This window comes from Cyprinodon tularosa, unplaced genomic scaffold (assembly GCF_016077235.1).
Source record: "Cyprinodon tularosa strain WSP-4 unplaced genomic scaffold, ASM1607723v1 ctg53, whole genome shotgun sequence".
NCBI classification, from domain to species: Eukaryota; Metazoa; Chordata; class Actinopteri; order Cyprinodontiformes; family Cyprinodontidae; genus Cyprinodon; species Cyprinodon tularosa.
Genome location: NW_024039263.1, coordinates 1455116 through 1480621, shown reverse-complemented (window position 1 = coordinate 1480621; position 25506 = coordinate 1455116). Strand labels below are relative to the sequence as shown.

The 25506-nt window shown below is 37.6% G+C and overlaps 1 protein-coding gene across 8 annotated transcripts in view; it reads right to left on the bottom strand.

Annotated features, from left to right (window-relative positions):
* Positions 1 to 165: 165 nt before the first annotated feature.
* col11a1a (collagen, type XI, alpha 1a) overlaps positions 166 to 25506 on the bottom strand; it is a 121921-nt gene continuing 96580 nt past the window's right edge. For 7 of the 8 annotated variants that reach the window (XM_038304257.1, XM_038304254.1, XM_038304258.1 and 4 more), the window contains 17 exons: positions 24297 to 24404; positions 23845 to 23898; positions 23636 to 23689; positions 20770 to 20823; positions 14456 to 14509; positions 13276 to 13383; positions 12766 to 12819; positions 12423 to 12476; positions 11574 to 11681; positions 9551 to 9604; positions 9423 to 9458; positions 9290 to 9343; positions 8937 to 9180; positions 7620 to 7732; positions 7199 to 7267; positions 3542 to 3775; positions 222 to 1493 (listed from right to left, as the gene is read on the bottom strand). In XM_038304257.1, coding sequence (XP_038160185.1) covers positions 1347 to 1493; positions 3542 to 3775; positions 7199 to 7267; positions 7620 to 7732; positions 8937 to 9180; positions 9290 to 9343; positions 9423 to 9458; positions 9551 to 9604; positions 11574 to 11681; positions 12423 to 12476; positions 12766 to 12819; positions 13276 to 13383; positions 14456 to 14509; positions 20770 to 20823; positions 23636 to 23689; positions 23845 to 23898; positions 24297 to 24404 — 1599 coding nt within the window. In that variant the 3' untranslated portion in view covers positions 222 to 1346. Of the gene's footprint in view, positions 1494 to 3541; positions 3776 to 7198; positions 7268 to 7619; positions 7733 to 8936; positions 9181 to 9289; positions 9344 to 9422; positions 9459 to 9550; positions 9605 to 11573; positions 11682 to 12422; positions 12477 to 12765; positions 12820 to 13275; positions 13384 to 14455; positions 14510 to 20769; positions 20824 to 23635; positions 23690 to 23844; positions 23899 to 24296; positions 24405 to 25506 lie in introns of all 8 variants that reach the window. The other variant, XM_038304255.1, reaches the window with a different exon arrangement.

Genomic DNA, 25506 nt, shown 5'->3' with positions numbered 1-25506 from the left:
CTCTTTTAGAAATATTGTTTGTTTTGTACAGACCTAATTTCTCTTGCATGAAAATACATTTAAATAAAAAATGTGGGCATTTTCCTATTAAACCTGTAGCAAAGTGCGTTTCATGATGAATTTCTCCCCCAACATCTTTTACAAACTGAGACGTTTGATTCACTATTGTTTAGAATCCATTTTTAATATTTAAATGAACTAAAAAAAAAACAGCACAATGACACATTTTCTCATTTTAGTAACAAAAGTTGGTTACTGCAAAGGCTTCTCATTGCATTCACAGAAGGATCTGAACAGTGGACGTCTAACAGTTTAGGTGTTTTTTTTTCTCTCTTTAAAAAAAAAATCCCCACCCAAAATATATAAATTTATTTTTCTTAAATCAGGGTATATACAGGGAATAGAATCCTTGCTTTTTTAAAGGTTATTGAGAAACTCTGAGGTATACAACCGAAGCAAAAGCCAGTCATAAAAAGTGAAACCGAAAGAAACAAAAACAACAAATATAATTAAATAAAGATAAAAACGAGGACGTAATTGCCTTCTAGGAGCACAGGATCACAACATTAGTGGGAGATGTTGCCCTATTTGTGCTGATGTGTAAGATGCAATTGTTTCACCTTCAGTCACAAGAGTGAAACAGCAAGAAACCTTAAGCTTTGGACAGACAGTATATACAACGGGGCATGCAGTTTAATTTGGAATAGAACATTATTTAAATGCTTGTTTTTATTTGCTTCATGACAAATACACGGAATGTAGAGAAAAAATGACAAAAACCAGAAGTAATGATGGATTTAACTTACTCTGTATACATTTGAGCCCAAAGCAGGTTCTGATACACATGCAAGTTTTGAAAGTGGATTTAGAAATAACAGTATTGTACAAAATAATAATTACATTTTTTTATAATTATCAAAATACACCTTCTTTCTTAGCACCACTATATACTTTTTGTGTTTTTTTTTTGATCAGCACCATTGTTGTTATTTTCATCACAGCACCTGGAGAATTCAGTGAAGAGATCTGTTTCACCTCATGTCACCAGACCCCGTCTGTTGTTCACCTCCGACCTCTTCTCATCAGCCACTCGCTCTGATGTCCTTCCCCCTTTTTTCTACCGTGCTTTAGTCATGTGGTTCAGGCCCTACGAGGGCAACACGCATTTCCAGGATTACACGAGCATACATGGAAAGACATGTTTGCTACGTCAACTCTCATTCAAAACTTGCATGTGGCATAGAAAAGGGTGGGGGCGGGGCTTAAAATGGGGGCTTGGTGGCACCCAGGATGTCCTGGCTTGACTTTATTCGCTGTCCTCATCAAGTCTTTTGTTTGAATTTTGTTTATCCAAGAAAGCAGACAGGTCCTACTTCAAACCCAAACTTCTGGTTCGGGTCTCCGAAATCAGTCAACATGACATCAACGATTGGAACCTGATCAATTTTGGGAGTATTGATCTCCAATACAGTCTTTCCATTGCCATGTCGTGTCTGCAGCAAGAGAGACAGAAAACAAATAGAGATTAATAACAACTAATCTGTAAAAAAAACTAAAAATAATTTAAAAAATAACCAGAGATAAAGAAATTTTTTGACTTGAAACCAAGATAAGACAGCAGTCTCTTCACATTTTATGTAATTTAAAAACAGGATAAACTGTTAAAAATTTTAAGATAGAGAACTTTTTATTAGCTACAATATTAAGACGGTTATACTGTACACTGTATGACATTTTCAATCATTGTTTTCAGCTACAGCTCAAAAAGTTCACACTTCATGATATCTGTTCTTACACTAACCCTAACCCTGATGCTCTGAACCAATCAAACTGCTCACACTTGTTCCCTTCTTTGCACATACACAATATGCGATGTTTAGGTAAATCGGCTTGTAACTCTGCTTCAACAGCAACTCACGGTCACTTCAGGAGGGCCGACTGAAGTTTGATTGTTATCTGACTGTATGATTCCCGATCTGGAAGTAATTGTGAGAGGCTAATCAGCCCTCGTTAGCTCCTCTATATTACTGTATGCGATGCAGGGTGCACAATAAGGCTGAATCTTGGCCCGATCCAAACATTTTCGCAGGACTGAAAAATCGTCCCTAAAAGGCCACAGAAATCTTACAGAGTATGCCCGCCATTAGATACAGAGGTCTGTGATAGGGTATTGATCAAGAATTAGGCAATGTTCTTTGGAAAGGCAAATGTTTATCTGACTGACAAAAAGAACTGTTCATTTTTGCAGGGTTTTTTTGTAAGAACTCAGGAAATATGGTAAAATATCTATAAATCTTAGCTTGTTGTTTGTGCAAAACAGTAGCAAACAGTAGCAAAACATTATGTTGCAAAACTATCACCAAAAGCTGATTAAATAATTCAGCTTCTATCCTTTTAAGTTTTCCATCTCCTGCAGTATTTCAAGTCAAACAGTTTAAAATGACTAATTTTTTTTGCTCTTCTTTTATGGTGACCAAATTTGGGTTTCTGAAAAGGAGGGCCCCTTTTTTTAGGGGGGAGCTGCTAGTCCGCTGACTGGACCGGACCGGACCGGGCATTCGAACCAGCTGGGGACGGAGCAACCGAACCCGACCAGGTGACGGTATGCTTCCCCCCACCTGCTTTACCGTGCCCCACCCCCAACAGGGCAGACAAAGGCAAAAATATACAAAGGCTTGAAATGGGATAAAAATGAGTGTGCCTCATCTGGCTTAGGTAGTAGAACAATTATACATAGATTTGGAGTCAGTGGGTCACATGACCTGAAAGCTATTAAAGAAATATAAATTATTTTGGTAATAAAAAATGTTTAAGATATACAAAGCCTGAAAATGGAATGAAAATGAGTGTGCCTCATCAGGCTAATGTAGTGAAACAATTTCACAAAGAATTTGAGTCAGTAGGTCACATGACCTGGAGGCTATTGAGGAAAAGTCCCAACTTTTGTCTTTAAAAATATCTTAAAAATTGAACATTTTTAAATTTTAAAACATATATTATGCAATTTTAAAATTGCATAACATACCATATCTATTGGCATGATTTTATATTAGTTTCATCTTAGCTGGTCATAACATAAGGAATTTATAGATTTTTGTTTCTCAAGAGTGCTTGGTTCAAATATTTGTTGACAGTCCCTAACTGCACCACCGCGTGTGGGACGAGGGAGCAGCTGAGACACGCTGGCCGACATCGGAGTCCCTCAGATGGATCAACCGTTTGCTAGATCCCGCTGACTCCGCGGAGCCTGAATATCCAAAATCCAACTTTAAAACCAACTTTACTGCGGTGCTGACGGCTCAGTTCTGACCAAAATCCCGCACGATTTTAAAATTCCCCCCCAGGCATTTTTTTTAGGTATGAAAAGTGGAGATGTCTGGCAATGCTATACTTAATGTTATGCTATTTTATCTTCCAATATGATAATTCTTTAACAAAAATCAGAATTGACTAACAGTCGAATCAGCCAATCATGGCTCACTAGTGATGAACTCACTAGTTCATCACTACTTCTCAGTTTCTCTTCATTCACACAGCTTACCGAACATCCATCTGAGATGGCCTGAATGTAAGGATTGTTGTCGTAAGACATCTCCTCATCGTTGGCGCCCAGGAACCGCAGCGCCTTATCGTAGCTGTCGCTGGACGCATCGTGCCATGCCACAGACTGGTGGCAGTTGTAGGTGAAGTTTTGCCTGGCTGAGACTGTCAGTAGTTTGAGGAAGGTCATTTGCACCATGTTGATCGAGTTTCCATCAGCGTCTACATAGGAAAACTATCAGGGAAAACAAGAAAACAGAAGATAAGTAAATGGAGAACTTTTTAATTAAGCTGCTTAAAATGCATTGTCTTCTCAAATCTAAAATGACATCTTTTCTTATAATATACCCACATTCTTATTTCCTGAAAAAACAAATGGTGTATTATGATATGAAAGCCATTATAATGAATAAGCACTCAGTTTTAATTTTTTTATTCAATCACTGAAACAAATGAACCTTTTGATGATACAGTGTTATCGTTTAGATGTACCTGTTTCCATCTATCCAGGGGTTTAGCTAAAAGCTCATTTCTTTATCTGCAACTTCAACATTAATGCAGAAAAAGAGGTGTATATGCTGCCCTAATGAATACATCCAACTTGTTTTGAAAGCAGTGTTAATTATATATCATCTTAAAACTCTAAAGTGCAGGGGTGGGCGCACATTAGGTAGAAAATCAAACTAAAACATCAAAGATCTTGCATTCATTCTCTCTGGGTTGATCAAAGCAGATTTTATTAATCGTGCGCTGCTCATATAGTCTAAATGTTTTCTGTCAATTTTTGCACACAGATTGGACAAAACATTAATATTTCTTAGTTGAAAGCAGCCAAAATGAGCGAGCATGAGGACCTAAGTGGTCTGACGCTGAAACACAACGCCCTATATAAAATATTTAATAAATATTTTTACTTCTTTTATACAGAAATATTAGTATTAGCTAAAAGTATTCCAGTGAGAGACAGATGATGATCTAAAGACAGAGACCGCTTATCAACACTGAACAATCTCACTGAGGTGATTAAACAGTTGGTTGAGAATATTAACCGTTCCAAACAAATAGCTCATTACCGCCTTTTCTAGCTCAAACTATCAGGACTGTTTTAGAGGCTGAACAATTCAGGTACCCCAACTGACTACTGCCTCCAGCAACTTTCCCATCAGTGCTCACATGGATGCCAGAACAACATTGGCAAAAAAAAAGAGAAGATGCTTTAGGGTAATGTGCAGCTGTTGGGTTGTGATGAAGTGAGCGCATGGAGATCAATATAAACCCATTGACTGATGTCCGAGTGCCATTGACCTGCGTAAACAGGGTTTGAAAAAGGTTTGTAGGACATGATATATTATAGGGTTTAAGAGGTTGACTGAATTATTCTTTCAGCGCCATTAGGATGTCCCACTGGAACAATTCAGTCCAAACCAGAAGGACTATATATATTATTATTATTTAACTTGACTAGCATTGATATTATCTGATACCTTAATATCATAAGCACATTTATTGAAGTGGATGAATTGCTGCCTACTCCATTGTTAAAGTCTTCCATGCTTTGTAAGAAATATTCATTTTTGTTTAAATTAAGACTTGTGTAACCTTTGTAATCAATGCGTAATTTTTATCATGTGACTGAAGAAAGAGAAAGTAATATGGACAAGAAACGATATTAAATTGCTCCCAGATAATAAGGAGTACATATTGCAGATTGGTTAGACTGATGTCGAAATATTCAGTTTTGGTATTTCCCTTAAAACACATGCATCAGTGGATATCTACAAGAGATTAGTACCAATATGCTAATTTGGAATATAACAGTATAGTATATATACACTTTGAGGTGATCACTGAATTCAGGTAATTTCTCCAATGGTTAGTCACACTTTTGCACCTGTTGACAGGTATGTTGGTTCGCTATTCTTGAGTAATCTGCTTTAATTTGTCTGGGAGAGTTTTTCGTTTAGCATTTAGTATTTATTATAAATTTTTCAGTTTGGTGTTATTTGAATTACTAGTGTAAATTTATCATTTTCTTTAGTGGAAGGGAACTGTATGCACCCTTTTAAGAACAACTGTATGTAAAATAAACGTTTTTATAATTAAGTACTACTGAAAAAATATAGATAATTACTATAGTCTTGCAAAGCAAAGCTGTTGTGCATTGCAATTAAAATATGGCTTCAGGTTAAAAGCTCTCATATTGCATGTCCTTTTTCATCCTTTTAAGGGCAACGCTTTTAATGGCAGAAGGGCCATGAACACCTCATCTTCCCATGCTTTGGATGGGCTGTATCGAAGAATAATTTCCCTTTGGGATTTATTAAGTATTATTGAATTAAATTATAGTTAATCTTTTCTTCTAGTATGTATATATCTGCTTCACCTCTTCATTGTATTAGATGTATTATTTTAAACATCCCTATAAAGCTTCAGTTACTTTCCTGATGTTCTTGTTCAGGCTTTGTTATATTTTTTATGAATGTTTTATCTGTTTTTTTCTTTTCTTAATTGAAAAATATATCAAATTTTCAAACTCTCCTAAAATCCAAGCCACTCAAAAATACTGTGATGTCATCCCTTTGGTTTAAGGAGATACCAGAAACAGATGGGAGTTTTCCAAGGCTGTATGGATTGCCAACTGAAACAGTGCTGTCCTTAAACTGGCTGCTCCTGCTCACTACCATTCATCTTGCAGAAGGACATACAATTTGCAGGAAAAAAAAAGACAAATTCAACTGTATTTTTTTCTAAATAAACTTGCTGCAAGTTTATTCTGTGTTTTTGCTTGATTCTATTTCTCAGAACTGAAATAATCAGCAAGCATAATGGTTAAGATTATTGTATCTGCAACAATGTTCCTAGCAGAAGAAAAAAATGTTGATTTACTTTTTTTACAATGAACATAAAAATGATTAGTAAATACAGTAGGTATTACATTACTGTATATCTCTTTATCTTAAAAGTCTTGTATAAATACTACCATATTGCTTGCTTTTTTGGGTAAAAAGTCACACATTTTCTAGAAAAAAATGACCTCATGTTTACTCAAACCCTCTAATAAAATTCAAATTCACAGTTTACATAAAGAAGCCATAAGATATTTTGTAAAGGTGAAATTTGCTTCAATACAACTAATGCATTGATTGACATTGAATCTCATTCTTAGTAATAAATGACCTTCATAACTTTAAGCTGTTATTCTCGAAAGCTCTTTCAGTTCAGTGACGGCATGAACTGGTTGACAATGAAAAATGTTCCCTCTGATGAAAGACATAAAAATATAAACCAGGTAGAGAAGACAAAACTCTATCTCTCTTTCTACAACATAACATTAGGATCTACAGATGAGTTTTTATCTGGAATTGGGAATATTCTGACACTACATGAAAAGAGACACATCTGACTGCACATAATATGTCTTCAAATAACTTCTTGTCCGCTTGAATTACCTTCTTCTTTAGACTTTATCTAAAATATAAAAGTTTGAGCTTTTTTGAAGCATACATTGGTAATTTCTGCATGAAAACTTACTGAAAGCAGTAAAAACTCCGAGCACCATCACAGGCACTTAGAGAATTCAAGAACAACACAGAGGATGAAGCCCAGACTGAAGTATGATTAGACCAGGAGGAAATTGATGAAAAACAAAAACACTTACTAATTTACCGCGCTTAAATTCACTGAACCATGAACCTGGAAGCTCCTTAGGCCAAGAGGATATTCTGACCTGCAAACAACAAAAGAAAACAAATAAATGCGTGGGAATTGTGAATATCATCATGGATATTATAACGTGCAATCAATCAAGAGGAAAACATGAAAACTGTTTGTTGTATAAAAGCAAAGCCTTGGGGATAAGATCTTAGATTATTATGTGGTAACAAAAACAAGACTTCCTTGTTTTTTCTTTCAAATAAACTTCCCAGTGTCAGGGGAAACATTCATTTGTTTACAAAAATCTCCCCAGGTTAGAACACATCCTTCTTTGATAACTACACTATGCCACGAATCCAGCAAGAAGCCTATTATAGGTTGAGAGAGGGTCGTTAGGTTAGTTGTGTTAAGCCAAAATCACTCACTCCATTGGATTTTTTATCTGGATAAATGCAGGTTTCACCCCCAGCTGTGAAGTTACAGTAGACTTTGAAAGAGTCTCCAGAGCAGCCTTGGTTTGGATCGATCCAGTACTCCCCTGAAAAGAACCAAGGACATATTCGGTTCATCTGATGTCAACAAATAACACAGAAAAATGGTTTAGTCCACTACAAAGTGTGACAAATGACAAAAGATGATTTTTTTTGCACATTTTTCATATGTATCTTTTGTTGTATGAAACTTAAAGCAGAATTACGAATTCATCTAAACCCCTCGATCCCCTTCATATTTTACAACCATAAAACTTTATTGTTCCATTTTGGGGAGTTCAGGTGTTAGAACCCCTTAACCTACTGCAGCACTGTGAATTAGGAAAAAAAATTGTAAAAACTAAATTATGAAAACTTTGAGCAACATTTGTACTCAACCCTCTGTATTCATATACCTCTAAATAAATCCAACCAATGGCTTTTGGACATCACTTGATTATTAAGTAGGGATCAGTTGAATTTCAAGCTTTAATCACCGCACAATGTGTATCAATTCATTATCTAAGATGAAAGAATACTTTGAAACTGCCAAGCTATCAGAACACATTGAAAGTCATTGTTGCTGTAGATGAATGTAAAGGAATGTTGTAGGTTGTGTTTGTTTTGGGCTTTAATGAAGCCATTTATTCAGTCTGATGATCTTGGGTTATTCATAAGCACTGAAACATGACCTGCCTTGTGCAGCTTGAACCAGAGATGGGGGAACTGGAGTCAAGTAATTTCTATGTCATGTATTTGATCTGCCCATCCACTGAAAAAGGTGAGTCCAATCTGCACAGGTTAAACCTGGTTCATCTAGTTCAACTAGTTGACTTTTGATCCCCTATCTCTGGCTTGAACACATAAAATCAGAATAAGGTACAACAAAATTAAGTGATTATTAGATGAAAAAACATAGAGTTTAAAATATGGAAAGTTTCCACAGGGTCTGATTATTTTTGCATTTGCATCCAACACATAACATCATCTTTCAGAACAGCTGATGGTCTCTGCATCATCAACTACAAAAAATCTACAAAGTACAATTTTATATATTTTTTATAGAAAACTTAAAGAAAGTGTAGAGATAAAATCCTACATAGGCACTGAAAAGAAATCTAGGTTTTAGGTTCCCCCTCCGATGTGAAATGAACCAATCCAGTCCAGAACCAATCCAGTGTTTTGTTTTATCAAATTGAATAAGAAGAGATGCTCCAACCTTTAACTCCTTCTATACACATAGACGTGGGTAGATGCAGGGCTAAGGCTTACCATCGGAGAACTCAGGGTGGCACAGTTGGAGGTCTTTGCATGTTCTGGCTGGGTTGTTTTGTGTTCCCATGGGGTATTTCATCCGTTCAATGTCCTGTTTGAGGTTGTTGAGTGAGCCAAAGATGTCCTCCATGCCTTGGCCATAATCCCAGAAGCCAGCAGCATCTGACTGGGTGTCACTGGAGCGCTTGGTCTTCTTGGGTGACTGAATGGGTAGAGGCTGGATAACCTCACCAGGGGGGCCCTGATTTCATACAAGAAGGAGAGGTTTACTAACTCTATCTCATGTGTAGTTATGATCATTTTAACATACATAATCACAAGATGCACTAAGATGGTCTAAAAACACGTACAGGAGGACCAGGAGGACCAATTGAACCAGTGTCTCCCTTTGGACCAGCAGGACCCTGCAAAAAACACACAGCGGCGTGATTAAAACTAAGTTATTATACATACTGTACATGCAATAGCCTGGTTTGTACTTACACTTGAACCCTTAGCTCCCTTAGGACCTTGAGGACCCTGCATCACATGGGACACAACAGTTATTTGGCAAAGTCCTTCTATAAGGGAACCTCAATTCCATTAAACGTTTAATGAAGTAAAATACTTACAGGTAGACCAGGGGGACCAGGAGGACCTAGAGGACCAGCAGCTCCACTAATACCCTAAAACAACAATAAAGATTCATTAACCCCTTGAACCCTACGGACCCACCGGTGGGTCCAGCTGCTACGTGACCTCGTAATTTTACCAAACCCCCAGTATTGATGTAAAAAACATATTTGGCACAGTTTGGTGACATTTATGGATAAATGTGTCAGAATGGCCTCTCCGCCTAAGAAATTTCTCACTAATACCATTCTAAAATAAATATGATTCATCTGATTGAGTCCAAATTTGGTATATTTTTACACAACATTTAGATTTGAAAGTCTGTACTACTTTTTTGTGCTATAAATAATATTTTGGTAGTGTTTTGCAATGTTTATTTCAAAGAAAATTTTGGCGAGGTTCAAAAAATGCAAAATATTTTGTATTTTGTCCCTAATATTTCAGGCAGGGTCAAAGCTACAATGGTGCTGACACCAGAAAACCATTCTATGACATCTTACCTTTACAGAGGTACCAAAAGTTTCTTCTTAAATCTAATAGCTTTGAGGCTATAAGTTATTTACTTTTGTGTGTTTTTGTCAGGCAGAAATGTATTTATACCCCCTTAGGGTGTAAGAGGTGGATGTAAAATAATGTTTTAGTCTGACGCATTAAATCAGACCTAGATACTAAAAACACAGCATGAAACGGGATGTCAAATAAATGTTAGTATTCACGGAAAAAAAGCAAATGCAATTCTAATGATAAGCCAAGTGTCATGATGTGTATTTATTTTAATCGGCAAGATCATTGTCTCACCAAGGAGACCTTTATAAAACAGCACCTTCTGCCCCGTTCAAAAATAGAAATGGCAAATTGCATATTACGGTTCCCAATCCCTTCAAAAATACAGAGCATTTTAGCTTCATAAAGCTACATCTCAATCTAATGCATCACTTTAAGCAGCAAAGCTCCATTTTCAATCGTGATGCAAGGTTCAGCTAAAAATGAATCAAGGCTGCTGTTCAACCAGAGGCTTTACCTGCTTTTAACATTACTCCTACTTGGAGGGGATGGGGCAGAATTAACTATGTCAGGTTTATTGCTATGTCTTTTTAACAACCTAATGCTAGTTTCACACTGTGAGACTATTTAAAAAAATCATTAAATTAACAGAAAATTAGTCACAAACTGAACATGTGCTCCAAATGAGCTTGTTGTTGTCTAAAGGAAATTCATTAAGACTGGGACTAGCTTAATTGACCCTGATTTGGTTACCAGAAGGAAAAAAAGAGTGGAAACTTCATATGTTGTACCATGTTGTGCCGACATAAAAACTCTTTGCTGCAGATATGACTGACCAAGGGTTATTTATTTTTTCAGAAGTGTTACTTTCAGGTGCTAAACATAGCGGAATTCTACATAAAAATTAAGTGTTCTGCAATATGTCCAAAAACCTTTATAGAACATCCTGGCTGTGGGAACGCGAGGGAGAACAAGATCTTCTTCCCAGGCTATAACAAAGGCTAAACAAATTACAGAAAGAAAAAAAAAATCTGTCATGAAATGTACTAGATTGAAAAATTTGTGCACTCTCTTGCAAATGTCAGATATTAATTGAGGGATATTAATTACATATTTTGCTTGGGTTATTGTAATGCTTGTGTTTTAAATACAATGCAAAACGCATAGTTTTCAATAAGGGCAGAAAATAGAGAAATTCATGTAATGAAATTCTCAAGATTTCTTTTCTAATAGCTTCATAGCTCTAAATGATTTTGATCTTTAAAGGTAATATCCGTTCTGAAGATAATTCAAAAACGGTAACAGAGACCGTATAAAGCATTGGAGTGACTATATCTTATACTCTACCTAACAAAATGTTAAGCCAATTGAAAGTTTTGCTTCTATTTCCGTGAGAGAATGCATGTTGCAGGGCTTAGCTAGGAGTTAAAACTACAGCGATTGTCACCAGACATTTGACTACAGTTGAAGGGCAAACAGGATAGGCACTGTAGGAGTTGAAGACCAACTAGTACTTACAGCATCACCCTTGCCACCGGGAGTACCCTGGGGCCCGGGAAGACCTCGATCTCCTTTCTCTCCTTGCTCTCCAGGGGGTCCAATCAGACCAATCAAACCTGGGTGACCCTTCAAGGTTAAAACAAACACACCAAAGGCTGTCAAATCAAACATATATGTCAGAAAAATCAAACATCTAGATCTTTCAGTCAGGATTACTTTAACTTGTTGAAAGTTACCCCACTTTCAGAGGGTTAACCAGGAGGCTGCCTCTGCAGCAAATGTGAAAGAATCTCTCTGCAAATGCAAGAGGTCGATCCACAAAAGACAAGCAACAACTTTTGAAATAAGCAAGCTAGAGCTGGGTCCTGAGATACAACAGCATTAAAAATGTAGACCACACACATGCACACAGATCCTGTTGTGTGCTTTCAAATAGTTTCTCTCAAGCCATCAAGTCAGGATGTGGGAGGCAATTTAGATAGAGTAATGTGCCCTGTCTGAATATCCTTAGCAGTTATTCTTCACCAGCAAATGTGACAGTAGGAGCAAGCAAAATAGAAAGATTGGACAGATTGGAGTGATACATCATATTCAGCTGCTTCATGCAAGCTTTGAAAACATTTTCTCTTCCAGGAGCAAAGACAAAAAAATGACTTTCTTTTCTAAAGATCATTAAAAGAAAACATGGTAAATATACCAAGGTAAACAAGGTAAAAGCACCAATACTGTTTGCATGATGTAATTCTGGCTATGCTCTGACCTGCTCTGCTACTTAGATGTTTCTGTAAATAATGTCAGGCTTTCTTTTAAATTAAAAATGAAGGAGGTTGCAGTTTGATAAAAGAAAACAGGGAAGGAGGGACTCACCTTTTCACCTTTCGAGCCAGGATCACCTTTCAAGCCTGGAAGACCTGGAGGACCCTGCATGACAGATGCATTGAAACATTTATTTCCCTCAGAAAAATCAATCATAGCAATTAGAAAACTCTCTTAGAAGAAAGGGTGGAGATGGAAAGAGAGAGTGTAATGAAACAAATGTAATCAAATAAGACAAGAAAAATCCATAAAATATGAGGTCAACAAGGGCAAAACTGTGCAGGCATTTTGGTTCAGTGGGCTGTGGGTAGGAAGTTTGCTAAAGAGAGAGAAATCTGGTTACATAAATGAATTCAGACAGAGAGAGAAGGCAGTACAGACTCTGGATACTTACCATTGGACCTGGTGGACCATCCTGTCCTGGGGCACCGGGCAGCCCTTGTTCACCCTGTGAAAAACCATTCAATTGTAGAGAGCATTATGGGCTGCTGTATTTTCACCGCTCTAACATTGATTTCCTGTGTGCAACTCGATGATTAATAGCCCAAACAGGTAGGGAAAGTGTGCTGGAATAAACAAGTAAAACTAAAGTATAAGCCAAATGGGAGTATTGATTATTCCATGAAGTCTATCATCATGCCTTAGTAGTGCTTCTATACGTGTGTACACTGTAGGTGTTGGCTCATGTCTCTTTGAGAACACCGCTACAGCGCTTTGTAGCAGCATTCATACAAAAGGAACTTTTGCTCCAAATTTTTCACCAGATGGAGAAGTGGGGCATACATTTGTACTGTCTCATATTATACATTTGTAATAGGATGCCATGTAAATTAAATTCAAGAGGTAGAAGTAGCCTTGGGAATCATGTAATCCTACAAAAATCACTTTGGTTGTAATGACTTACAACAGGGCCAGGGATTCCACGCAGACCCTCTGGACCTGGCTTCCCAGGAGGTCCTTGGGGGCCAACAGGTCCCGTTTTACCAGCAGGACCCTCAGCACCTGCTTCACCCTTTGTGTGGATATAGAAAAACAATCAAAATTAGACAGAAAACAAGTAATAATTTTCAATATTTTTTAACCTATGAAGGAACTACACTGTTTTTATTTCCAAAATTCGTGCCCAATAAAGTAAGTAAACATCCGGTGTTTTTAAATTTTTTTATTTAAATATAAATGTAGAAAAACGATAGAACTTGTTGGAGTACTCTTTACAAAATCATGTTGTCTGATGACCTCTAAAATGTACTACGCATTAACTTTGATGTCTTGTTGTCAAGCCGTCTTTGAAGCCTCTAAGAGTGTCAGAGTGTTTTTCATAAGAACTCAGGCCTATAGAGTCGAAAATAATCATGCAGTTTGCATATCATTCAAATGTCAACAAGTAAGCGAGGTTCTGAAATAATACTCCCCTCTGGTCCTTTGAATAAACCTTAGAACAGACACAAGAATAGATGTTCTAGTGCTGAATACCGACCGCGTCAGAATAAAAAAGGCAGTTCATGGGGGTACATGGAGAAAAGTTACAGTAAATCAAGTCTGAGCTGAGAAGAAAGTGGAGATTACAGGCTTACTGCAAAGCTCTAAACACAGTTTCACAGGATTTCCTGCTTCACTTGGAAACAGCTGCACTGCTTTCTGTTTCAGATGGGTAAGATTGTTTCAAGAAGCAGAATGCTTTTCATGCTGAGAGGCTTTTACATGATGCAAATATTGAAATAACCGATAAGTTTACTGAAGGATCACAAAACTCTTCACATTTTAACTATATTTTGCCTGAAGTAATTGCATTCTATGGCAGGAGCAATAAAAGGACGGATCGTGCTGCTTGAGTCAACTGATGATAATTGATTCTGAGAACAACATATGTATGGATTTCTACCCTCATGGAAATAAGCAAATTACGGAGGATGACAACTAAACAAAGACTATCGTATCATCATATCCTTGTTCAGGAAGCAGAACAATAGAGTTTAAAGTTGTATCCAGATTTTTATATGTTGTCTGAAATTGAAACTAATTTATCTTTTAAAAAGAAGTCATCTGAGTTGACTTTCTTGAGCAAAGCAGGGAATAATTGTTACCTTAGCGCCTTTTTCTCCTTGCCTGCCCTCTGCTCCAAGAGCTCCAGGAGGTCCCTAAGGAATGACAGGATAGAGTTTCAGTATTACAGCACCACACACCAAACAACAATATACAAGAAAGTGAAGAAAGGCGTTCCTAAAATCTGACGGTGCATTACAACACAGGACAGTAGGTTATACTATGAGCAAGTCTGAAGCTACTATTGTAGCTCCAAAGTCTTGATTTGTGATTACACACCTGGGTTTGAAATCACACAAAAACAGCTTTTTATTTGGTGCTAGATTCTGTAGTTTTGGTACAATAAAACTATCAGAAATTAGATCTTCTTTAAAACAACAGATCGGTCTGTGAGATCATGGTTTGAAGCACCTAAACCTGGATCCAACTGATACAATGCAGGAAAGGAGGCTTAATTATCCATTATTTGGTCCAAGTTTGGTCAAATATTAGACCTGAATGTCTTTTGTTTATCAGGGCAGAACAATTTCCAATACAGTTTGTAATAATAGAATAATCCTAATCCATAATAAAGAACTTACACTTTGGCTGAACAAATTACTTTTTTTAATTTAAAGCAACTGGCTATTTCTCTGTTAGGACAAAACAATTTATCAATAAATTGGTGAATGCATCATGGAAATGTTGGTAAATTGTTTAAATCGAATGCATACTTTGACTCGAAGGGTCATGATCTTGGTGCTGATGACTGGCTTAATTACTAAATCCATTCACCTCTCTAACTCTTCCCGGTTTTTCATCACTGCTTATCTGATCCACCTGCTCCTGCCTCTATTTAAGGTGCTTGCATCTAGTCATCAGGGCCAGATTATTCTTGTTCTCTCTAGCCAGTGGTGAGAGTGTTTTTAGAGTTCCTTGGTGTTTCTGATTTCTCGATTCTGAGCTGTTTGGTCTCTCAACCACTGAGCCTGACTGTTCCAGTCTGATCTCAGTGGTGAGAGTGTTTTTAGCCCACCTGAGTGTTTCTGATTACCTGATCCTGTTCTGCCTCTTAACCACTGAGCCTGCCTGTTCCCGTCTGAACAGTTTGGCTGATTTATCTTCGGACTCCTGGACCTCTGAGCCTGCCTGCTCCTGTTCTGATCTGTTTGCCTGTCCTGGCTTCGGACTCCTGGACCTCTGAGCCTGCCCGCTCCTGTTCTGATCTGTTTGCCTGTCCTGGCTTCGGACTCCTGGACCTCTGAGCCTGCCTGCTCCTGTTCTAATCTCTTTGCCTGACCTGGCTTCAGACTCCTGGACCTCTGAGCCTGCCTGCTCCTGTTCTGATCTGTTTGCCTGACCTGGCTTCAGACTCCTGGACCTCTGAGCCTGCCTGCTCCTGTTCTGATCTGTTTGCCTGACCTGGCTTCAGACTCCTGGACCTCTGAACCTGCCTGCTCCTGTTCTGATCTGTTTGCGTGGCCTGGTTTCGGACACCTGGGCCTCTGAACCTGCCTGCTCCTGTTCTGATCTGCTTGCCTGACCTGGCTTCAGACTCCTGGACCTCTGATCCTGCCTGCTCCTGTTCTGATCTGTTTGCCTGGCCTGGCTTCAGACTCCTGGACCTCTGAGCCTGCCTGCTCCTGTTCTGATCTGTTTGCCTGGCCTGGCTTCAGACTCCTGCATATTCTCAGGGCTGCAGCATCCGGGAAACTCTGGGTGGCGCCAACCACATCTTGTTGGCAACCCACCGGCTGGATCATACCTCCTTCTGTGGGCATGGACTAAACTTGTAAACCAGGTTAGCGACTCACATCCATAATCTTCCTCCGTTAGATTTACATGTTCAGTAACCCGTGTTTTCCTCTCTGCAGAGTTTCCTGCCTTAGGCGCCCTAGCCGCTGCTACTGCAGATCAGCAGCCTATTGTTTCAATAAATGCTTTTTGAATAATCACACTGTCGGCCTTGCCTGAATACTGGGTCCTTTGTTCTGAGTCATGACACCTGTTATAAACAAAGAAACCTAAAAATATGCTTGTAATTATCGATGCCCCTAAAGGATAGAAATAAAACATCATTTTTGCTTATCAAAAAAGAAGAGTTTTATGTCTAATAGAAAAAGCCAGTTATGTTTTTAAAATAATAAACATTGTGAAAGGTTGAAAATGACCAGCTTTCTCCCTTTCCAATGGTAGTAGACCATTAATTGATGAGCTTGAAGGCCTCCTGACCATCTCCCTAATATTTAGTCTTTTTTACCTCAGATTCTCTTTCAGATTAAATAAGATATTAAAACATTAATACCATTAAACATTTACTTGAATACTAGATTTGCCTGTTAAGCACACTGAACAAAAATCAATTATTCAATGCTAATGTCGCACCCCTCCATCCCACAAAAATAAGGATCTTTAATTCAAGAGTTTTTTTTTTGTGCCTTCTAAGCTCCTAAGACTATTGGTATTATACTTTATTTTCCATTAGATTCCTTAGTGACTATTTGTCCTGTTTGATAAATGCAAAGCAGAAACATTCTTCAAACACAGAAACTAATCCAATGACATCAAACGTGCGCCGCTTCTGCTACGTCAAGATCTGTTTGAGTGAGTCTCCTTTGTCTGCCCACAGAAACAAACAATCATGCTGAGAGATTCAAATGGAACACACAGCCTTCTTCAATCACGCCAACGTTTGCTCGGTCATATCTTCTCTCCGGTCAGATTCTCTCCAACCCACAAGGATCCCTTTCAACTCCACCTCTAGTCTCCATCTTCAAACCGCCCTCCATCGTGATTCTGCTCTGATCAGCCCCACGCTGGCCTTAGTGTTGTTGACTGAGAGCTTATAATGCGATCTCTCCTCTGGTCTTGGAGCTTTCATCTTCTCCTGATTTGTACCTCTTACTGGTGGTGAAGAGGCCGGCTCTTCATCAGCACAAAGAACCATTTCAGCAGTGATATATTAGACTGCAGAGGGTGTTGGTGTATGGCTGCGCTCCTTATGTCAAGGTTCTCCAAGCACTCTTTTTGTTAATTCTACATTGCTTTGTGCTTCAAAGGCTGATTATCTAGGTTTTCACTGGATAACACTTTTTCTGATAAAAGTTCAGTGCTGTCTCACAGCCCGGTAAAAATAGTTAATGTCTGATTAAATCAATAAAGCTCTTCAGCTTTTAATCAACACTAAAACAGAAATACATTTCTAATAAATAAAGCAACGCAATAAATTGAAAAATGTGGAGAGCTATTGTATTTTTACCAAGAATCAACAAAAATGCTTAAAAACCTGTTAAAATGAGCAAAATAAAGAATGTAGTAAAAGATTCAAAAGGTTAAAAAGATCTGCTGCAAAGAAATTACACATTCAGAGGACAGACCTGGAGGTGAGTACTGATCATTTTAGACCCTCTTTCCCTCCTAAGCCTTCTAACACCTCTCACTGACTACAAAATAGCCCTTTCCTTTCCTTAATCCTCCAGCCATTCCAGTGCTGCACATGTCTATACCATGATGATAAACCGAAGCATTGCGAAAACAATCGACTGTGGTTTGAAAATGCAGCACAGCTTTGTTATTGTCGTGGGAAAAGTAAACCACTAAAAAACAGATTTAGTATTTTGTTTTTTATTTGTTGAGGCTGCCTGGTTGGTGTAGCATCTCTATATTCGCTTTCCTTATGAAGATCGACAGACATAGTAAAGGTCTGTGAGATAAACTGAGATGTGATTTAAAAGATATCAGATCTTAATACAATATGCTTAAACACCTTTTATTCTGCATCTGGGTTATAAACACATCAGATTCCCCTAAAAAGCAGATTATTTTCCCAGCTTTTTTTCAAAGCAAATAAAAAAAGCTAAATGGAGGGAAATAGAAAAGGATTGATGTCTAAAATAAATCAACACACTGTTCAGATTAATGTTTTTTTCATTACATTTTTTTATGTAAATGGACCCAATGTCTGAAAACCAGGGATAAGTTTACAGTTTCAAAGAAATTTTTGAATTTTAATAGATGCTTGTTTTTTTTTTTTGGAAGAATTAATACAATTTTAATATTTATCAATATAATTGAAATGATCAATTTTGTTTGACAATGGGTCTTCATGTTAAAATTTTTTTCAACAGTTATTTTAATTGCACTGCAATTGAAAATATCTTGGGGACAAAACTGACTGATTGTGTCAAATGGTGAGAATTTCAACAACTTATGTTCATTGCTTTGTTTAAGGCTATCCCTTTGTGGGATTTGAAGTTGTCTAGTGACTAAACTATCTGCAGAAGTATATTGTTGCACCCAGAGATGGCAAAAGTACTCACTTTCTGTACTTGAGTAAAAGTACAGATACTTGTGTTAAAATTACTCTGGTAAAAGTGGAAGTACTGATTAAACTTCTTTACTCAAGTAAAAGTAACAAAGTACAGGCTTGTAAATTTACTTAAAGTATAAAAGTAAAAGTAGAAACCACTTTTGTCATGCCGTTGCCTACATTTTAAATGGATGTCTGCCAATAGGACTAGATCTCCGTTGTGTTCATTTTCAATCATCTCGTCGTCCATACTACTATGCTAACGCCACCGCCACCAAGCTGCAATGATTTGCCGCCAATGAATACCGCCGAATCTGTCGATTCATCTTGTAGTGGTGCGTCAAATGCAACGTAGATTCCCATCCAATTAGATTGAATTTGGTATTGATGACGTGAAAAATAATAACGGTAACTCCATTGAAATGATTCAAAACTAAAGTAACGAGCCAATTTTTTAAAATGTAAGGAGTAGAAAGTACAGATATTTGTGTAAAAATGTAAGGAGTAGAAGTAAAAAGTCGCCATAAAAATAAGTAGTAAAGTAAAGTAAAAATATCAGAAACATCTACTTGAGTACAGTAACGAAGTATTTGTACTTCGTTACTTCCCATCTCTGGTTGCACCCCAGTACCCTTCAAATTCAGAACACACTGTAATATCTATGTGAATAATAAAATATTTAGCCTTTGTAAAAAAAACTTTATTTTTATCCTAACAATAAAAGCCAGAATTATATTTTAACAAAGAGCTTTTAATTTCCTCAGTAGGGTGCTGGTCCGTTAGGTCTCCCTGCTATTGCTATAAGACAGTATTTCTCCTGACTTTATCCTTCCCACATAACAAATTAAATTGAAAATTCTCAGTTTCTAAACTTATACTATTGATTTCACTATTAAAGCTCTATGTGTGGGTGGTCATTGTGTTGTGCGTTGAGGCTTGAGTCCAGATTTATGCTTTCTAATTTAATAACTTTCCTGCAACTCTTGGTTGCCTTGTCTTCACTTTTTCTTTCATGCTTTGTTACAAATGTCTCGTCTACAGATGTGAAAATGAACATTATAGCTATAAACAAATATACAAAGAATTAAAAATGAAATATAAAAATGCTGCTATAAGGCGTTTATCTAATGCTGTTTTCTGTAGGCAGTCAGAAAACAGTCAGAAAACCTCAATCGTTGGTTTTCATTGTGCTTTTTTGGGTATTAATTGGGCCGAGTCATATCTGTCTGAGTTTCTATTGACATTTTAAGATCTGCTTGTCAAAAATGATTAAAGGCAGTAAAAGGGACAGTGTCTGTGTCAAGTGAAACAAGACGTCAAATGACAAGATAACCGCATCACGATGAAGACATTCAACGATTACAGCTTTCGTTATTTGTTTTAATAGCGGTTGAATCTACCACCTTTTTTTTTCTTTTCTTACAAATCTTTTAAAGCACTTTACAAGATGCATCTTATGCTTCTGTTTTGCAGCTGCTGTCTGTCAGGCAGCCGTGGATCGATAATGTGTCAGACTTGCTGCACATCTTTTGTTGTTTTTTTTCACGGACACAAGAACATAAACTGGAACCCAGAGCTCTATTTTTTTTTTTTTTTTTCAGCTTTTTGTCTTTTTTTTCTTTTAGTAAGCCTTTCAATTTCTTTCCAAGGGGGAAAAATGATTCATGATTTTCACATCCTGACATTCATTTCTTCGTAGGCTTTAAAAAGGCTTTACTTCACAGATAGCGTAACACCTTGACCCTGTAAATCACCCACTTTGTTTTTGCCTCTCTGCCTTTAATGAGAATGAATCTCTCCAGCTTTAGAGCCAAAATTGGGTTGTTGAGGAGGAGTTGCTGCCAGGTGAAGCAATATTTGACCACTGGAAGCATAAAAAGGCCCACGGGCATGTAATAAAAATCCTCTTTTTATATAAAAAATGACAAGGGCAGTAGAATTTTTTAAAATAAAAAACAATTAAACAACAGGAGCATTATCTACCTGAAATTGGACTGTGAGAAGAAAACAATCAGTGCATACAAATAACTACTGGAGGGAAATTAGGTCTAACAGCCAAAGACTTACTCTCTTGCCAGGTGGACCAGGTGGGCCAGCCTCTCCTGATGGACCCGGGGGTCCCTGGAAACAGAACCAAGAATGATGAGAGGAGGGCATGGGTCATTAAATCACACAGCTTGCTGGACAGTAACGGCTCAGTAACCTTGACACAGTCAATAAGAGTAACTCATACATTGATAAATGGCTATACTTCTTCCTCCAGCTATCGTTTCTAGTGAAGTGCAACCGATTGCAGCATCTGTTTTAGATTTATCTAGGTCACAAATTGACTATTATTTTTTACATAGCAAAATATAGGGAATATTTGGAGAAATTAAACAGAATCACTATTATTTCAACCAACTACATTGTTCTAATTTAAATGTTTGCCAACAGTCTGTTTAGATAACAAATTTCACTCTAACAATTTAGTTAGAATTTACTTGAAGATTTTACGTCAGTTAATTTTCATGTATCTCATTAACTGTGCATCCATAAAAGGACACTATCGCCGACATTTCATTATTGACATATTCTAAAATAATATTCATCAATAAATATATGTAATGCTTTAGCAGCAGTCCTGTAAGAATGGTTATAAGAGGTAATTAGGTTTTTTTTTGTTGGAGCAAGATTTCATGTTTGTACCCCACTTTAGGACGTTTAAATAATACGGTAATGCTAAAGTCTCACTTTCAAGCAAGTTGAGCTTCCTGACCGAAATATAGTTAAGCACTAAACACAAAATATAACAGCGTATCTTAACTGTAGTCGTCAGTAAAGCATTAAATGTCGCCTTTCTGAATTTACTTTGAGTTTATATTCAGGTTTAGCTTGTTTAGTCGCTAAGTTAACGTTAAAGTCAAATGTTCATGCTAACCTTCCTGATTAGGAAGCAGTTTAGGCCAACAATCCTTTGGTCGCCAGTTGAAATGTTTACATACCACCATTTTAAAGTTAAACAGAATTTCATACCTTAAATACAAATCAGGTAATTTTTAATTTTTATTTTTTTGCTTTTTAAAATCAGGGATGAATCACCCTTAAGTTTTTAAACTTGATGAGTTCTATTTAAAAATACTAACTGAAATCACCCGCCATATTGTTTAAACCTGTCATTTCTCTTCCTGTCTTTTTTTATTAGTTGTAATTACAAAGAAGAAAGGTTCATTGTATTTGAGGATAATTTCAAAAAGCCCTTACATCTAAGCTAGAATCAAGCTTCAGAAACACAAACAAATATGTGAAAACAATAGAAATTCTTTTTTTCCTTTTAATTCTGTCGGTTTCATTCCAAGCTTGTGTACAAGGGGCTTTGATTTGTTGTTTTATCATTGAGTAGCCACATTAATCTTAATTTTTCTTTTAAGATTATTAATGAATAATCTTCAAAGTACATTTTTTTTACTCTATTTTAAAGAATATTGACTATACATCTTAGGTTAAACTTTTGCACAATCAGTGTGCTTTGAAATATTTATTGGAAGTAAAACTATAACTACACTATATTGCCAAAAGTATTTGCTCACCCATCCAAATTATTGGAATCAGGTGTTCCAATCACTTCCATGGCCACAGGTGTATAAATTCAAGCACCTAGGCATGCAGACTGTTTTTACAAACATTTGTGAAAGAATGGGTCGCTCTCAGGAGCTCAGTGAATTCCAGCGTGGAACTGTGATAGGATGCCACCTGTGCAACAAATCCAGTCGTGAAATTTCCTCGCTCCTAAATATTCCACAGTCAACTGTCAGCTGTATTATAAGAAAATGGAAGTGTTTGGGAACGACAGCAACTCAGCCACGAAGTGGTAGGCCACGTAAACTGACGGAGCGGGGTCAGCGGATGCTGACGCGCATAGTGCGAAGAGGTCGCCAACTTTCTGCAGAGTCAATCACTACAGACCTCCAAACTTCATGTGGCCTTCAGATTAGCTCAAGAACAGTGCGCAGAGAGCTTCATGGAATGGGTTTCCATGGTCGAGCAGCTGCATCCAAGCCATACATCACCAAGTGCAATGCAAAGCGTCGGATGCGGTGGTGTAAAGCACGCCGCCACTGGACTCTAGAGCAGTGGAGACGCGTTCTCTGGAGTGACGAATCGCGCTTCTCCATCTGGCAATCTGATGGACGGGTCTGGGTTTGGCGGTTGCCAGGAGAACGGTACTTGTCTGACTGCATTGTGCCAAGTGTAAAGTTTGGTGGAGGGGGGATTATGGTGTGGGGTTGTTTTTCAGGAGCTGGGCTTGGCCCCTTAGTTCCAGTGAAAGGAACTCTGAATGCTTCAGCATACCAAGACATTTTGGACAATTCCATGCTCCCAACTTTGTGGGAACAGTTTGGAGCTGGCCCCTTCCTCTTCCAACATGACTGTGCACCAGTGCACAAAGCAAGGTCCATAAAGACATGGATGACAGAGTCTGGTGTGGATGAACTTGACTGGCCTGCACAGAGTCCTGACCTCAACCCGATAGAACACCTTTGGGATGAATTAGAGCGGAGACTGAGAGCCAGGCCTTCTCGTCCAACATCAGTGTGCGACCTCACAAATGCGCTTCTGGAAGAATGGTCAAAAATTCCCATAAACACGCTCCTAAACCTTGTGGACAGCCTTCCCAGAAGAGTTGAAGCTGTTCTAGCTGCAAAGGGTGGACCGACGTCATATTGAACCCTATGGATTAGGAACGGGATGTCACTTAAGCTCATATGTGAGTCAAGGCAGGTGAGCAAATACTTTTGGCAATATAGTGTAGCTCTATATTACAGAATAAGCCACAAAGAAGAAACAAATGAAAAGATGATTTTACTCTAGTATATTCTTATTATGGTTGTAAGTATAATATAGATCATTAAAATACATGCATTCGAAATTAAATAAATCATCGACAACTTACTGGTTGACCAGGCTCACCATCCTCTCCTTTCTCTCCTGGTTCTCCATCAGTTCCCTGTAAAACATGTATGTGCAGATTAAATAAAGCTAAATGGAAAGGATAAAAAAGCCTTAATTTGTTCCAATTAGTAGATAATCTTAGCATGAGTCACAAAAAAAAGAATCATTTTAACTGTTAAAACAAAGCCGGGGATATTCATTCTTACTTACAGCAACACCTGGCTCTCCAGGGGGGCCTGGGTCTCCAGGGAAGCCAACAGGTCCCTGTAATAGAGACAAATTAGACACAAAATAAAAATGTGAGAAGAACATCTTAGAAAAAGCGGCAGAGAAATAATAAGCTTAGAAATGGAATTTGGAATGTGGGAGGTAATTTGGACAGTGATTTAGTCCTTGGTTACATACAACCTGTGAAGGTAATGTAATGAACTTAATGATGATGTTGCAAATCCAAGAGAGCAGACCTCATTGCATCCCATTACTGTGCAGGCATAAAATCTAATCTTCCTCAATAAAAAGGCTTTTTAGCTCTTGAATATGGGATCGGGTAAAATGACCCAACTTTGGGCTCTGCGAGAGTTTTTTTTTTTTTAAAGCAGGTTGTGACTAGCCATAAGTAGATAGAGTTTTACAGGTTTTCACAGCATATCAGTCAGACTTACAGGGTTGCCCTTCGGACCATCATCTCCAGGGGGTCCTTTGGCGCCAGCAGGTCCAGCAGCTCCAGGGGGTCCTGCTTCTCCCTTTTCTCCTCTCTCACCTTTAGGTCCCTACAGTGATGGTGGAATGAAGGAGCGTTTCTTATATCAACATCAAAAGAAGCTGAGGGTTTTTTTTTTCTTTTCTGTCTACATCAAACTGAGTTGAGGGAAAGCAGTTGTGCAGCCAGAGACTACTGGCACATATTGGATCTAAAGAAGATCTTGGATTGCTTAACAAAGGGCACCAACCCTGGACGGTCAACACTGCTGATGTGAAATAAGATGAAAGGTCCAGACGTCTTTATGTGCTCTTTGAAATGATGGAGCTGGGCCTCTGGATAGTTATGAACTCACTTTTTTTTTTTTTTTTTATAAATCTACCTAATGGAAATATAAAGAAACATGATTTAAACACATAACCTGATCTTCTGCTTTATTTTTATGAGCTGAAAGTCTTTGTAGCACCAACAGAGTTTTGCACCTTTTTTCCCTTTCATTAAAGCCATAAAAACACTCACATTCACTCACTTGTGATCTGATGGCACATCTAATGGAGATCGCTCCAAGAATCATTAATTGCTGCATCAGCTTTGTGTCAGTCAGCTATTCTCCACTATAGAGCAGCGCTCTACCAGAACTAAAGACATTTTCTAATTTAACTAACCCTCTAGCTTTTAAGGCCAGTAAATAAAACAATGCACTCGGTTTAAAGGGGTATTTTGCAGCCTTTTTGTTGATTTTACTCTGCATATCAGCTAAGTAGCATTCATATATTGACATCGTTACTGCTCTTATTCTGGTTACCTTCATTATTTCATTTTTTTTGGTATTTCTCTGTTCTAAAGAACATAACAGTAATGTTTGAACTTTTAACTTTCTAAAGCTCTGACTTTCTACAAGTCCCATTCAACCTTTTTAGTCATAAGGGAGTACAGTTAATTTAACGATTAATGTTTTTCGGAAGCTTCTGTATATAAACAACAAACGCAAACCAAAATAAACAAATCCTTTTAAATCAACATTGGCTGAATTCAGTAGAACAGTAATGTGTACTCAGAAATGGGAGTTTTAATTAATTTTTTCTGAGCAAATGTTATGTGCCCCCAGGCACATTATGATTTCTTTTCTTTGTTTTCTTATAACCTTTAATTGAAGGATCCTTTTGTTAATA